The sequence below is a fragment of the Leuciscus leuciscus genome (assembly GCF_965113295.1).
Source record: "Leuciscus leuciscus genome assembly, chromosome: 8".
In the NCBI taxonomy this organism is placed as follows: Eukaryota; Metazoa; Chordata; class Actinopteri; order Cypriniformes; family Leuciscidae; genus Leuciscus; species Leuciscus leuciscus.
The window spans coordinates 40793602-40809976 of record NC_138732.1 but is presented as its reverse complement, the minus strand read 5'-3'; the positions used below and the strand labels follow the sequence as shown (position 1 = coordinate 40809976).

At 38.6% G+C, this 16375-nt stretch overlaps 1 protein-coding gene and 1 long non-coding RNA gene across 2 annotated transcripts; one reads left to right on the top strand and one right to left on the bottom strand.

The window, feature by feature from the left end:
- Positions 1-4686: 4686 nt before the first annotated feature.
- On the top strand, positions 4687-8541 carry LOC309505006 (zinc-binding protein A33-like). Its single transcript, XM_082178358.1, has 6 exons — positions 4687-5326; positions 6068-6163; positions 6367-6597; positions 6715-6737; positions 6819-6937; positions 7312-8541. Exons 1-6 carry the CDS (start codon positions 4931-4933, stop codon positions 7857-7859), a joined length of 1413 nt encoding a protein of 470 aa, XP_082034484.1. The 5' UTR covers positions 4687-4930; the 3' UTR covers positions 7860-8541.
- Positions 8542-12173: 3632 nt separating this feature from the next.
- Positions 12174-13699, bottom strand: LOC309505102. Its single transcript, XR_014208265.1, has 5 exons — positions 13555-13699; positions 13215-13266; positions 12876-12927; positions 12605-12662; positions 12174-12379 (listed from the first exon to the last, which is right to left on the bottom strand). It is a non-coding gene; the product is annotated as an uncharacterized lncRNA (long non-coding RNA).
- Positions 13700-16375: the final 2676 nt, after the last annotated feature.

Here is a 16375-nt window from a genome sequence, read left to right as displayed (position 1 = left end):
CATTAAAACATAGTTTGAGCCACTAATCCTAGCAGCTACCCCAAAGTTACCCCTAAACCTAACAATTTCTAAAAACTACGTAGGCTACAATTATAAAGGAAAACAACAGACAGACACGTATAATCACAATAATTTATTTATTGAGAAAATGTCAAAACCGGTACCAAAAGTCGTTCACATGACGATGTGTCGCAGTCCTCTCTTGCAGTATATAATAGTTTTGTATGAGGTAACGTTACAGAGCAGAATTTAAATCATTAATCCATGAAAATGTTAATCCGGTTTCGGTTCGCTGTTCGCTCTGTGAAGGCGTGCACGCTTCTCCAATTCAAATCAAGCGGGAAGGAAGTCGACCGGTAGTTGAAGCCGGCCGCGTGCCACCATCTTGTAGCAGAACTTCACCTGCTGTTAGCATCCCATTGACTCCCATTCATTTTGGCGTCACTTTGACAGCGAATAACTTCACATCTGAGGCGTTTAAAGACTCCATTTGTCCATTATTTATTTCTAAAGAAACACGACAATGTATAAAATGCTCCATTACCTTGTAGCTTATGTTATGGCCCCGTAGAAGCAGTTTTTGTAAAAGTAGGCTAACGATTGCGTCATAACCACGCGACTCTCTGTCGCACAGTAGAGAATTACCGTATGGACGGGAGGAGAAACTCGAGGGCAATCGGGGGGACGTGGAGGCAAAATGACAAAATAATTAATCAGAATACCTAGCACAAGTTTCTCCTGCTCCTAGCTCGTGGATACCTCCTACTCACGCTCTCCGTCTCTGCAAGATTCGGAAGGGAATGATTCAGATTTCTCATGCCACAACCACTAGAAGACAGACGGGTTGCTCACGTCACATCTACGTCGTCAAGCTCGGTTTAAGTCTGCGCGTCAGGAACGGAAGTCCTAAAAAATCGCTGAAAATGGGCTTCACTTGCCTCAATTGAGTTCCAATGAGATGACTCTGTCCATTTCTTATACTGTCTATGATTCAAATGTAGTACACCAACTTAAACACGGCATGTCGTAATCTGTGACGAAGCATGCGAGAGCCAATGAGCGTCTGATATCACTGCCATAAAACATGTCGTAACGCTTCGGGTGCAATTGTTGAAGTTGAATTCACTACGAGCGCGGGATGCCGGGATTTGACGTTTACGGTCTCTGCTGAGAAATGGAGATGAAGATCGCTGGATAAAGGGCTGAATTTGGATCTATTTCTTGCTAACGACGTATGGATTATAAAGATTTGGATTACATCAAGCTAATAAAATTGATGTCTTTTGTGAATTTATGTTGTGTTTTATTATGGGTCTATAGGAGAAAACGCCTTTGTTTTGTGTCTCACGGTAAATAAACCAAGTATTACAAAATGGTTAAACGATTAAAGAAGGTATTTTTAAGGTTTTAAAGTGTATTCTTGTTAGCAGAAGGCATGAACAGAGTGAAATGTTATTATTTATGAGTAACGTTAAACTGTAATAAATGCGACTGAAAATGTAATTGATAAGACAATTGAATGAGTAATTAGTGAGTAGTTAACATGTTTTTCACTTTAAAATAATGGGCCACATCACTAGTAGTTCCTGCGGGATGACAAGGTAACGCTTGAGTAATTACTGAGGAGTTAGCATGTTTTTCACAAGTAATACAAGTAATTTAATTTTATATTTGACACATACAGGCATTCATTTCTGTGAGGCACTAGTAATATTATAACGAACATTGTAAACTGGAAGATGTGGTTTTGCGATTATCGCAACATAAATGCAGCCAATTTCTTCATTAAGGATGCAAATTGTTTTTGACAAGAGAACATCAATGTTTATATTCATATCCTAAAGAGAAGTCCTCCTCAGGCGGCTACTGTAACATAAAGGTAGGTCTTTGGAGTCTGAGACATATTGAACTGACACTCAATAGAGCTCATAATAGTGAACTAATCCAATCATGAGTGTCAGCATCACTTCCTAATTATTTAAAATTGTAAACAAATTATCATTATTAGTATTATTCTATGTTTAAGTTTGAAATAAACATACGTCCATCTTTTGGCAAGACTAGAAGTCACAATCTCAACCTGTAGCTAATGTATTTGGGGGAATATAATATTCATAAACTGGTTTCCACAAAGAACCCATTTGAGGCACAAGCTTCTGAAATGTTATGACCATGTTAAGAGTAAAAAAAAAAACCCACAATTGTTCACTTTTTAGACGTTACTTTTGTGATTAGTAATTAATTGGTTATTCTTTCTTAGTTCACAAGTAGTTCTCAATGAGGATATATTTCTTCAGTAATAATCAAATACCTACCAAGGAATTACCTTTGTACTAAATTAGATATTACTTACTGCTTAGTTAATATTGCTTCCATATTAGTTAATAGTATTAAGTTCGGTGTTAATGCAGTACTACCTATTACTTCCTGCATAGCTACTTGTTAACTACGGACCATTATTCTAAAGTGTTACCGATCAGGTTTTAAAAAACCATCAAACATAGCTTCTCTATCATGGAGAAAAATTATTCTGTGGATCCCGGAGTCACATGTTGAACAGAAAAACTGACCTCCAGAGGGAACACAGTCTAGGCACCGGACAACAGCATCAACAGTTTTGCATTGTTGACAGCAATGCTGGGTTACTGTCTCTGCAGCCAACATGCAGTTTAAGATCTCTGGCATTACAGCCCTGAATTTCTATTCAGAGATGACCTGTCTTTAGGTCCATTCAGACATGATGGGCGTCTCTTCTACTTCCACTGATGCAGAGACAGTGACAGAAGTTAGCAGGTTTTTTAGTCTCTGAAGATGTTGATCTAAATAAATATTTATTTATTTATTTTAAACTAATAATCATAATAATAACGAAAAAGTCAGTTGCAATAATGCATTTTAAGAAAGCAAATTAGCAATTTCTTATATGGCTTTGACTCTTTGACTTTTGATGGAAATGGGCATTACATACTTTTGACAGTTTTCTATGTGACATTTTAAATTTAAATATAAAAGCTGAAATTATTTAGGATTTCAATTCAATATGCTTACCATCATGAGACCCAGCGAACATGAAACATTTTCAGTATCTCTTGCCACATGGATCTGGGTATGACAATCCTTTGTCCTCTCAAAAGGAGGTCTCGATTTGTTGCGTCGTGTTCGGTCTGTGCCCAGCAGAAGTCCGGTAATTCACCTCCTGATGGTCTGCTTCGTCCCCTCTCTATTCCCTCCCGCCCTTGGTCCCATATTCCCCTGGACTTCGTCATGGGGCTTCCCTCCGCAATACAGTGATTCTTACTATCGTTGACCGTTTTTCTAAGGCGGTTCATTTCATACCTCTCTCTAAGGTTCCGTCGGCTAAAGAAACTGTGCGGATGGTCATGGATTTAGGATTCACTGGCTTCCTTCTGATGTGGTTTCGGACAGGGGACCCCAGTTTGTCTCTAACTTTTGGAGGGAATTCTGCCGACAGATTGGTGCCACTGCCAGTCTGTCATCAGGGTTTCACCCACAGAGTAATGGCCAAGCTGAGCGCGCTAATCAGGACCTCAGTCGATGCTCCGCTGTTTGGCGGCTCATAACCCCACCTCCTGGTGCGAGCAATTGAGTAAGCTTATAATTCTCTGCCGTCGTCGTCCACTGGCCTGTCCCCATTTTCTTGTTATCTGGGCTACCACCCGCCTCTGTTTCCCTCTCAGTAACCTGATGCTACCGTTCCCTCGGTCCAGGCCTTTATACTGCGCTGTTGTCGCACTTGGAGGAGGGTGAGGTCAGCTCTTTGCCGGACCAGGGAACACACCCGTCGTATCGCCAATCGTCACCGATCCAAAGCTCCCAGGTATGTGTGTGGACACAGAGTTTGGCTCTCCACACGCAATTTACCCCTTCAGGCGCCCACTCGGAAATTGGTTCCCCGTTTCATTGGGCCTTATGCCATCACTAAAGTTATCAGTCCGCTTAACAGGAGCTCTTGACATCACATCTGCTGTGATCAGCTGCTTCCCAGGCACATGAATTATGTTCATACACATTGTAGACTCTTTTGAAGGTAGACAGTGGTCATCATAGGCACTCTGATTGGTCTTTGGCCTCATACACAGCAGAATGTGATGCACTGTGTGTTGTGACACATTCCTCCCATGTAAAGCGACCTTGAGCGATGGAAAGGCGCTATATCAATAAAACTTCTTCTTCTTCCCATAACATCATTAAAGTTGTGTGTGACTTATGCCACACTAGACCTTCTGTTGGCTCGGACCAGACGGGATAGCCTTCATTGCCCTCGTCCATCGATGAGTCTTGGGTCTCCAACACCTTGTCGTCGGTGTGTGTTCGTCCCTCCTCGGACACTGTTGGTAAATCCTCATCACTGCTGACCGGGAGCGACACACAAGCCTTGAGTTTCAGAGATACTCTGAGCCAGTCACCTCGCCATAACAATCTGGCCCTTGTCAAAGTCACTCAGATCTTTATTCCTGCCCATTACACTGACAAAGATTTGAGCATGACAGACCCTGGAGAAACTCTCTGACAAATAAAGAGCAATAAATGAAACATGTATAAGCATTTTAAGGTTGTTTATAATTAATAGTTCTGTATTGTAATTGTTATTTTGTGTTTTATTCAAAGTTTTACAGCATTATTTTGACCTGTTTGTACACACCCAAAGGTGATCATAAACTCTTACAACACTAACCAGGAAGAGACTGACTTGTTATTTCTCCTTTCTGTCACACCGACTTTGTCTCAACAAAAGCAATAAAGAATAATCAATCAATGGAAAACAAAGAGAAAAACTTTACTGAAGGATTTTTGTGATGTTCATTTCTGAACAGACAGCAGATCTTTGATTCTCATTGTGATTCATTTTTGAAAACCGTCGTTCAGGAAGTGAAAGTAGAGTTTAGTTTGCGAGACTCAAACGGTGAAAATGGCTTCAGCAGCTGAAGATGATTATATTTGTCCTGTTTGCTATGAAATCTTCAATGTTCCTGTTTTTCTGTCCTGTAGTCACAGTATTTGTAAAGAGTGTCTACAACAGTTCTGGAAAACTAAGAAAACTCAGGAGTGTCCTCTCTGCAGGAGGAGATCCTCAAAAGCTAAACCTCCAGTTAATCTAGCGTTAAAAAACTTGTGTGAGTCGTTCCTGAAGGAGAGAAATGAGAAACATTCATCAGGATCTGAGGAGATCTGCAGTTTACACAGTGAGAAACTCAAACTCTTCTGTCTGGAGGACAAACAGCCGGTGTGTTTAGTGTGCAGAGACTCAGAGAAACACACCAATCACACATTCAGACCCATCAGTGAAGTGCTTTCATCTTACAAGGTAAGACAAATGTTTCTTGTTTCACATGTAAAGAACAATAATTAGTCATAAACATAGATATCATCACATTCATGCATTACTATTTCAATGTCATTTTACTCAACTTTATATGACATTTACTGTGCTGTAAAAGTATTTGCCCATCCTGATTTCTTATGTTTTTTTGTCTCATACTAAATAGTGGAGCCTTTTTCATAGATATCATTATTTTGCAAAAAAAAGAGCACAATTGAGTGGACAACTTTAGTTCAGCCTCACTGGAGGGTTTTCAAGCATGAACTTTCTTTCACCTTTGTCAATAGTGTGTTACTGTTTAAGACCTTTTAACCAACTTCATGCTGTTGAAAAAGTCCTATATAAGTGTTTATGTGATTGAACAGGGCTGCAGTGATCAGGACTGGCTGTGTTTAGTCCAGCTGAACAACATTATAAATACAGTTTCAGAGATTTGAGGAATTAGTAACTATGGGGCCAAATACATTATCAGGCCCAGTTAGTATTGGATAACTTTTTTACTTCAGTAAATAAGTCATTTACAAACTGTACTTTGTGTTCACTCAGGTTGCTTTTGTTTTATGGTAAGTTTTAATTTCTGAATCAATTTAGTATGAGATTTACACAAAAACAGAAGAAATCAGGGTGGGGAAGTGAATACTTTTGCACAGAATTGTATGATCATATCACTGTATTTTATTCTCTTCACTGTAATCTGGTGTTAAATGTATTTTTGTTCAATTCTAGGAGGAGCTCAATACAGCACTGAAGCCCTTACAACAGAAACTTCAACACAATGAGAAGAAGAAAGGAGAGTTTGAGGAAACAGCTCAACACATCAATGTGAGGAAACAGAATCAAGAGTCATTTTCATTACAGCTGGAGGATCACTTTATACTGTTATAAATTGATATATGTAATATAATGAATTGCAGTTGATTATTTCTGTAAATGACGAGCAGCTTCTGCTTCTGGATCCGTTATATGTCGGGTATCGGAGATTTGTGTTGATTGAGATGATTGAAGTGAATGTGATTTGATTTCAGTCTCAAGCTGAGCACACAGAGCGTCAGATTAAAGAAGAGTTTGAGAAGCTTCATCAGTTTCTCAGAGACGAGGAAGAAGCTACAATCACTGCACTGAGAGAGGAAGAGGAGCAGAAGAAGCAGAGGATGAAGGAGAAGCTGGAGGAGATGAACACACACATCTCAGCTCTTTCACACACAATCAGAGACATGGAGGAGATGATGAAAGACAATGACGTCTCGTTTCTAAAGGTGACAAATCAATCTGGCTTCATTCTTTGTGCAGAAAACAACTTGTATAGAGAGACTCATTGACACTGAGAGTGTTTGATAAGATATTAAAATGTTTTCAAACTCTATATTTTCCAGAACTTTAAGGCCTCAATGGAAAGGTGAGTGAGCTGCTCGTATCTCTTCTCTCAGTGGATCTGAACTCAAATGCACTGCAGTTCTGACTCCTGAATGTTCCTCAGAGTCCAGATCTCACAGCCGGATCCACGGATGAGTTCTGGAGCTTTGATTCATGTGTCGCATTATCTGGGTAACCTGCCGTTCAGAGTCTGGAAGAAGATGCTGGAAACTGTCCAACACAGTGAGTCTCAGCAGATTTGACACCAGTGCAGAAGATAGTTCACATATAAACACACACAACATCAACATTTGATAGAAATGTATTTAATAATCACTTGAATTACCAAGTGAATCTGAAAATCATCAGATCATTGAGCGAACTCATAATGAAGAGTCTATTCCTCATGGTTTATGTTTATGTCTTAGGATACAATAGTGTTTATTAAATACTGATATTAAACCTGAAGCCTCAATCCATTCTGACAGTAACTGAGAGACCATTGTTATCATAGCATGATTTATGATCTCTTTCAACAAAGTCTTTATATGTGTTTTACATTTACATTTCTAATACATCATATTTCATCCTGTAATCTGATGTTATTCTCTTTGCAGCGCCGTTGACTCTGGATCCAAACACAGCAGGTCCTCGTCTCACACTCTCTGCTGATCTGACCAGTGTGTCGTACAGTCGTGTATATAAAACACTTCCTGATAATCCAGAGAGGTTTGACAGTTATCCATGTGTCCTGGGATCTGAGGGCTTTAACTCAGGAACACACTGCTGGGATGTGGAGGTTGGAGACAATACACACTGGATTCTTGGAATAACAACAGCATCATCAAACCAAAGGAAGGGAAAGGATTTCTTGAAGTCTAATGTCTGGTGTGTGTGGTACATAAACAGCAAGTACAGCTCACGTTCCCCAGAGCAAGGCGGCACTTACTTTACTGTTAAACAGAAGCTTCAGCGTGTGAGAGTTCAGCTGGACTATGACAGAGGAACAGTGTCATTCTCTGATCCTGTAACTAAAGACTGTCTGCGCACATTCAGGACATCCTTCACAGAGACTGTCTTTCCATTCTTATATAATCACTGCACAACTTCTCCTCTGAGGATCTTACCAGTTAAACTGTTTATTACAGCAGAAAATCACAGTTAAATCTGATTCTGCTTCTAGATTAATACAGTTTTGCAAATTATGCTTCAATAATAACACTGTAATCAAAGGGTCTCGTTGATCAATCACACTTCAATGTAAAGTTTAGAGCCGACTTAACCCTTGTGTTTCCTTAAGGACATGTTTGTCTCTTTCAGTTTTTTTCTTTCAGGTTTTTTTTCTGTTTTCCTGTGTTAATGCCACTGCATCAATTTTGGCACAAGTGTGTATTTTTATTTGAATTTTCTTCTTTCTTTTCCACATTGTACACACAATATTTACACTCAAGACCTTAAGGACAAAAATGTCCCCATTGAAACCCATTAAAACTGCCAATTTCTTTTATCCCAGGGCCATTTAACTATAAAATGATGCAGTCTTTGTTAATAGACTTTTGTTCTGTTGGCAAGGCTTTAAAATAAATTTTAAAAAACAATATTTTTTACAAGATGGTGCCATTTTCTCAGGTTTGGCCTATAAAGTTTTCTACTTCTGCATATTAGAGTCAATTGGATAAATTGTGTAATAATTGTGTTTGTGTTGCTGTGAGGTTTTGTGTTTTGGAGACTTGGAGTAACTACAGCATTAAACCAGAGGAAGGAACATGATTTCTTCAACAGTGATGTTTGGTGTGTGGATTATGGATGTGTTATTGAGTCTGGATTTCGTATTGAACAGAAGCTTGATCGTGTGAGAGTGTATCTGGACTATAACAGAGGAAGGGTGTCATTCTCTAATCCAGTAACTAACACACATATACACACATTCACAACCACCTTCACTCACACACTCTTTCCATTCTTCTTGAGTTTAGACTCTCTGAGGATCTTACCGGTCAATAGTCAGTAAACGTTACTCCTGTAGATCTGGATCTTCCTGCTTTCATCATGTTTCCAATATTTGATCAATATCCAAACAACACATGTTTTCATTTATATTTCACTTTACATAATTAGAGCTTTTAGAGACCATTTTAGCATTCATGGTTTCAGGTTAATTATCATTTACCAGATTAATTTTCTACAATTTTCACATGTTAATAAAATATAATTAAATTTCTAGCCACTGAACCAGTTAATTTTAAACATGCAAAAATGTAAGCTTTTGTTGTGAATGAATAATTATTTCAGTTATATAGGTTAGATCTTGTTTGTTGTTGAAATAATCCACAAAAGTGTTAATGAAATATACATGCTTAGTATAGAAATCTTGATTACAAATCGCGGTTACACTTAATTTCGATAGTCCACTTTAGATATTCTACTAACTATAAGTAACTTTGCAGCTACATGTCAACTAACTGTCATTAGAGTATTAGTAGACTGTAGTAGACTCTCAGTAGACTGGTAGGTTATGGTTAGGTGTTAGGGTTCGGGTTAGGAAAATAAGTTGACTTGTAGTTGCCAAGTTACTTATAGTCAGTAGAATATCCGTTGGAGGACCAACAAAATAAAGTGTTAGCAGATATTAAGCAGACAGTCTACTAATACTCTAATGACAGTTAGTTGACATGTAGCTGCAAAGTTACTTATAGTTAGTAGAATATCTAAAGTGGACTATCGAAATAAACCCAAATCAGAGCCGTATGTGTAAGACTTCTTGGAAATGCTCTTCAGAATAAAGTCTTGAGCTTTGACTTCAGTGTCAGAAATCAATCACTGTAAACACAGCATTTCAAACACAAGATGAACATTGATGCTGTTAATGCTTTTCTATTGCTGTATGTCTTCTCATTTACAGTTGGATCAGTGATGTGGACGTGAGTCCTAATGTAACCGGTGGAAAATATCCATATATATATATTGCTTCTCTCCTCTGAATATGCGCCACTATTTTTGAGAATTTTCTGAAAACGACATACTCAAATAAAAATGTCTGCAGCTCTTAAACCCTATGGTCTATGAGCATTCCCGGCTGAACAGATGCAATTTACTCTCAGGAACTGATGTTTATGAAGAATTTTATTCCCAAAACACCATAAGAGCTGAATAAAAGGAAACAAACAAATGGAAGCAGTTTTTGTCAAAATAGGCTAATGATTGCGTCACAAAACCGCGACTCTCTGTCGCACAGTAGAGAATTACCGTATGGACAGGAGGAGAAGCTCGCAGGCAATCGGGGGGACGTGGAGGCAAAATGACAAAATAATTCATCAGAATACTTAGCGAAAGTGTCTCCTGCTCCAGCTCATGGACACCTCCTACTCACACTCTCCGTCTCTGCAAGATTCGGAAGGGAATGATTCAGATTTCTCTTGGCACAGCTACTAGAAGACAGACGGGTTGCTCACGTCACATCTACGTCGTCAAGCTCAGTTTGAGTCTGCGCAGTACGCTCGACCTCCAGGAAGTAAGAGCTTCTAATTTACTTCACTTTTCTCCGTTGAATCCAATGGGGTCGCTGTGTCCATTTCTTTTACTGTCTATGGCGTTAATCAGGATGGCGCTTCACATAGAAAGTGCGCCAACATTCACACACCGCGCCGCTGCGCTTCCTTTCACGGACTTCAAAATAAAAGCATGTGTGGTAAGTAACAGACACTCTTGTAAAACAAAAATAAAAATACAATGTCCACATTAAGTATTCAGAGAGAAACATTAATAAACCAAAACATAAACATAAAGAGTTATTTAGCAACATTTGGCTCAGGTTTAGTAAGAGTCCACTTTTGTGAAAACCTTTTTCAGGTATTCAAAGACCACACCGTCCTCTATGGCTGGAGGTAAAGGTGTCGGCCCACTTCAGTGATGGGGGATTTAATGGTCCTTTACAGTCTATTCATAACTCTGGTCTTTTTTGAAACTAGACACTTGAAATGTTGTAACCCAAGAGTCATAATAACTCAAAGTGAACAGAGTAAAACAAGGTAAAATATACATGAACGTGACAAACGATTTCTTTGAATGAACTTCACTCAGGGTAAAATGTATGAGATTTTGATGTCAAAGGCCTGAAAATACCATAAATATAAAACTGAATGTCTGACCATGTTTTGATTCAAATTTGAGGATGATACTCCCAAAAATGTAGTTCCTGTAATCTTTTATTTCAAGAAATGTCAAGCCGTTTTCTTTTTTTTTTTTAAAGGCCATATAGACAATATGTCCAAATAGACACCTGGTAACCAAATGACATAAGGAGTCAACCCTACATATACTGTATGTATAGCAATTCAGAACTACTCTACCCTAGCCTGGCTAACGTCAGACCTCTTTCTCATTGAGACGTGGTCTGGGAACCACATGTTCATTTTCTCGTATTTGAGGCGTGGTTTACGAATGCCCAGAGCCGTTTATTGGGCATGTCTATCAAATGCGCCTGTACGTACCTCATAGCCAATCGTTTCAATTATACCAGATGACGTATGTAGAGCGACAGAAATTCGACGAGGAAGACGACGAAATAAACTTGCATTCTAAACTTCTTAGAACACTATCTAAGGCTGCATCGAAAGGTAACTTCGTGTCTGCTGCCATGTTGGATCCATAGATATAAACAAACTGCTTCGGTGTGTCGCATAGACGTCGTCATCGTCTTGCTGCTCCCTCCCCGTTCTGTGATTGGTTCCCTTTTTGAGGGGAAAATCTGGTCCATGGTCTAGCAGCGTGAATAAAATCGTGCTGCGCTCAAGGCAGCATGGGGAAACCCAGGCTAGCTCTACCCACCAAACCACACAAGAAAAAACTATTTCAGAACATTTAAACATTCTTACTAAAAACTCTTATTTTGAACAATACGAATAACGTAACAGTGATTTTCAGTGAAATTAATGCCAGATTAGTCATCTGTCAGTGAAGGCTATTTGTAGAAAAATGTAAAACAAAAGTGGATTTCAGTTTGAGTCAAACATTAGAGACATAACTATTAGCAGCATCAATATTCCTTCATATTACAACTATAAACATACGCTTGCCAAATACCTTATTGCTCTGATGCATCTTAACATCAGTGCCACCATTTTCTCTCAAGATGCACAACACTACTGTTTTTATTCTAAGACAGTTATAAAAGCTTCTTAAATATCCTAATCGAATTTAGGTTTAAGGTTCAATGTGAATTAATCTGAAGTAAAAGTACTATAAATATATCTCACCAGTTTATAATCCCAATATATTGGATTATTTTCATGTTTTGCACTTGTTTAGTCATTTATTAATATTTTGTCTTGTAAAAGATGTAACAGACTTTAAGCACATGCTAACATTACATTTTACTGAAATGTAAAGAGTGAACTCAAGTCTAAACCCATCCATTGTCATGTAACTATCCGACCAAAGACACGGACAAACTGATTACAAGATAAACACTTACAAAGAGTAACAATCACTTCAGCCTTTATTTCAAATTCATCTCATTTACAAATAGTACCAAGAACATCCGTTCAGTTTAACATTTCATATATCCCGAAAACACAATACAGTGATCATCTCTGATAATCTGCAAGTAAACTTGTGTTAACAGCAAGCACTGATCATTTAAATCAGGAAGGGATCTTAATTCCTTTAGATGTTCACACACCTTTCCTACAACGAAAGAAAAGCACGGTCAAACACACACCATAACATTAATAGTAAATTAAGAGAAGTGTAGCAGGCTTCTTTGTCAGATTTTTGTAGACCATCTCAACAAAAATCAGTGCCAACCCTGCAGATGCTCTTCCAAGATTAAAAGACATCACAGCAGAGGAGCGCTTCTGCCATGATGGTATCAGCTTGGATCATAACACTGAGGAGCAGATTAAAGGTTACCTGCACTAGGATGATCTCCATGGGCCTTTCAACTCCGTGTTCATTCATCGATCTCTTCCTGCAGAGAAGGGGAAGAAAGCTGACATTCAGATTACAGTTGAATGGTGTCTGAATACATTTTGGTTTGACTGTAGAAGTATAAATTGCATCTAACAACTCTTTGCACTATCGCTGCTTTACTTGCCTAACATGACCGCTGTATTTTGTGCATTAAGGAAAGAGGCCACTTTAATTTCATGCTGACTTTAAATTTACAAATCTAAACACTTACCGCTCAACACAACTGGCCATTTGGAAGAATGTATTCTGGGGTCTCCTGTGACCTGTAACAACAGCATTAGTTAGACTCTCAGGATCAAGCCTGTGAGAAGCACACACACACGTGTGTGAGGAGTGTGGGCCCTCAGACTAGGGCTGGGTCACGTGATGAGCTCAGTCCACTCTCAGAGGGCCCGGTCCGCCAGTGCTGACCCGCAGGACTCACTAAAACAGCCAGACCTGCACCAGCAACAGACGGCAGAGCCTTTCTCTCCCAGCAGAGTAACACTGGCTCAGGCACGGGCTGGCCTGTCAGCTGACTACCGCTGGGTCCACACACACACACACTTACATTAGAGATGCTTCATCTTCATCTGGAGTCACCGCACAACACACTCAGCCACCTGAAATAACAAAAGACCAACATACATGATCAATACATATTCAGCAGTGCTGGTTTCACACAGGAGTTTCATCTACAAGCTCCATGGGAGAACTGCGACTTCTAAAACACTGTTTTAAAGTTGTTGAAATTCACACGGCCAATCAAAGTCGAGGAAACAACCAACCACGTGCTGCTGAAACCCGCGCGCGCCCACGTTAGCATTTTCAGACGCCATAGATTAAACTGTAAAACTGTCCGCACACTTATGTAACTCTACAAACTGTAGGGAAATAAATGTATGTTTTACCTTCTTGTAGCATTCTGACTTTCTCGTCTTCATGTGTTCTGGCTCTCTTCCACTGAGACATCGCGGAGTGAGGGAGCGAACAGAAGAGTGCGCCGCTATTTATAGCGCTCCTCCATACCAACGAAGAAGAGCGAGCGTGATGTCACGAGGTGACGTGTGATTCGCTCAGTCTCATGAACTGATTCATTTGAATCGATTCGCCAACTCAATTTTACTGTAGCGATGACTTTACCAACGTCGATATAACCATATAGATACCATTATGTATTGAAATTGTCGAAGAATAGTCCGTTGGTGAAGTACATTCAGTAGTTCAGGTGTACAAATATATTTTCAGACATAAATGCGTGTCTACGCACACAGTCCCTGCATCAACACTGAAATTACAGTCGAGACTGTTTGTATTGTTCATGTTCAGACAGTGGATGGCGCTGTACCTTTAGATTTGGGTTGTTACTCCTATATTGAGAAGATGAAACTGCACAGAAGCAACAGATATTCACTCGTGTTGTCTAGCTGTATTGTTTGTTAAAGTCCCCCTGTGCTGAAAATCCAGCTTTTAATGTTGTTTATGTGTCTATGTGGTGTTTTTAATATGCTTTAACTCAAACCGTGTGTAAATTCATAAGTCGACAGCATTGAGTATTTTCTCCTTAAAACTGCAGTGAACCAAAGACAGTCTCAAACACACACGCTTTGAAATCGCTGGTGTTTCTAATTTGATCAATTTGAACTATTTCAGAAAAATTATTATACTAAGTTACATGTTTAGGTAGCAAAGTTTTATAAAATGATAAGATCACATTTAAGCCTTTTTAACCGTTGTTTTAAAAAAGTCAATTAATCGGTAACACTTTATTTTACAGTGTCCTTGTTACATATGTTACATTTAATTACCATAGTAATAACAGTACATTATGCATTACATGCAACTAACCCTAATCCTACCCTAACCCTATAGTAAGTACATGTAGTTAATTAATATTAATCAGTACTTAGATAGATAGATAGGTTACACTTTATTTAAAGGTGTCATTGTTACAGTGTAATTATCTATCTATCTATCTATCTATCTCAAATTTGAGAGTGAGTGAATAACTGAGGTAGAGATGAATGGATGTTTGTGTGTAAAAAAAAAAGTCTAAAATCTTGGCGGTTCGATTTAATAATGACAAAAAAAAAAAGAGATGCAAAAAAATTCAGAACACTATTTCTACAGAATGTTCTGTTATAGGCCTATCCTGAGCAAATTATGCTAATTTTATGTTGGACAAAAATATATTTAGATGACCTATTATTAAAATGTGCAGTATACAGCACAGTACACAGGGTGTAATACTGTATCCCACAATGCAGTGCATCTGACTATACCTTCCACATTAGTGAAAACCAGCCTTTTTATTATTATTTTTTCAAAGTTAAAACATATTGGACCAAAAAAAAAAATGAGCCGCTTCAGTTTTGACATAAGCGAGTACTTGCATTTGTGCCTATTAAGAATCAAACCTAAATAGTTATTGAGATCTGAGAGGTCTAATGCCTCTAGATGTCCTATTGTATTAAGTGTCATTACATTTCCCACAGAATAATGATGTCATTGACGACAGCGACGGCCTGAATGACATACAGCAGCAGTTTATTGCCTTTCCCAAGAGTCCTGGCGTCATTCTGTCCTATATAAGGATCTTTCCCACTGAGACGTCTTCCCCCATCCCGAATCCCACTGTTCGGCTGGGGATTCCTGAGCGGGCCTGAAGCATCACCATAGCAACGGTCACCAGTTGGGAGTGACTGGGAGACTGGGATGAGGGTACAGGGGCTTCGAGAGTGCAACCGGGGGCCACCAAACAATGAGGACCGCAAAATAAGAGGAGGTTTCGGGAGCCTGTGCTTCTGTTGCCCATCCTGACCCAAAGATCTGCCACAAGTCATTGATAGAGTGAGAAGAGAAGCAAACATATAGCTGGCATATTATTACCAGCACCATTAAACTTCACAAAATCAGCTTTTTATTAAAGCAGCGATAGTGCTAAAAGTTGTTAGATGCAATTTAGATTTATACGGTCAAACCAACACGTATTCAGACACCTTCAACATTTCTCACATTATCAGTTTATTCACTATAGTTTAGAAAGTGGTGATAAAATATGAGCAGAACTCAGTTGATATTTGACTGGTTTTGTCCGTCCTTCTGTTAGACTGTCTCACACATGAATTATGTTGAATATCTGTCAGCTGTTAAATTTAACTACACAATTAGATAATACCAGTTTAGCTCAACCAATCACCAAGCAATGCTTCATTGTGTTCAGTCTGTGTGTAAAAAGAGCATTAGTTATTAAAGAAAAACACTTCAGCAAAACATGATCAGCTCAAAGTGTCGGAATCATTTTTGGTCCAAATATTTATAAATGTTACTGGTAGCCACTGTATGAAGAATTTATGGGTATAATATGTCACATTTGCTCTCACTTACATAGATGAACTATAGTGTCCTGCACACACTTGTAAAATAAATATCAAAAATTATATCTGGTGTCTGAATAATTTTTAGTTTGACTGTATTGCAAATAGTGGAAGATTTGCTCCTCAGTGTATTGTAGTACATTATAAAACAGTACACAATAATAACAAAATATTCAGTATTTATGATTTATATTTATTAAAATCATAAATGGATGCCGCCTTATCATGACATAACCGGTCCTTAAAGCTCTTCCCTACACCTGTAAACACTTTATCCTCATTATTAAATACCTTTTAGGCACTTTATTTCCACTTTTTGAATATTTTCTTCATTTTTATTTTAAATAAACGCCTC

Bases quoted from the DNA above. Each gene is read 5' to 3' on its own strand.
- LOC309505006 (XM_082178358.1), top strand. From the start codon at position 4,931: ATGGCTTCAGCAGCTGAAGATGATTATATTTGTCCTGTTTGCTATGAA. The intron at 6,598-6,714 runs GTGACAAATCAA...TATATTTTCCAG, and splicing joins ATGACGTCTCGTTTCTAAAG to AACTTTAAGGCCTCAATGGA. The intron at 6,738-6,818 runs GTGAGTGAGCTG...AATGTTCCTCAG, and splicing joins TTTAAGGCCTCAATGGAAAG to AGTCCAGATCTCACAGCCGG.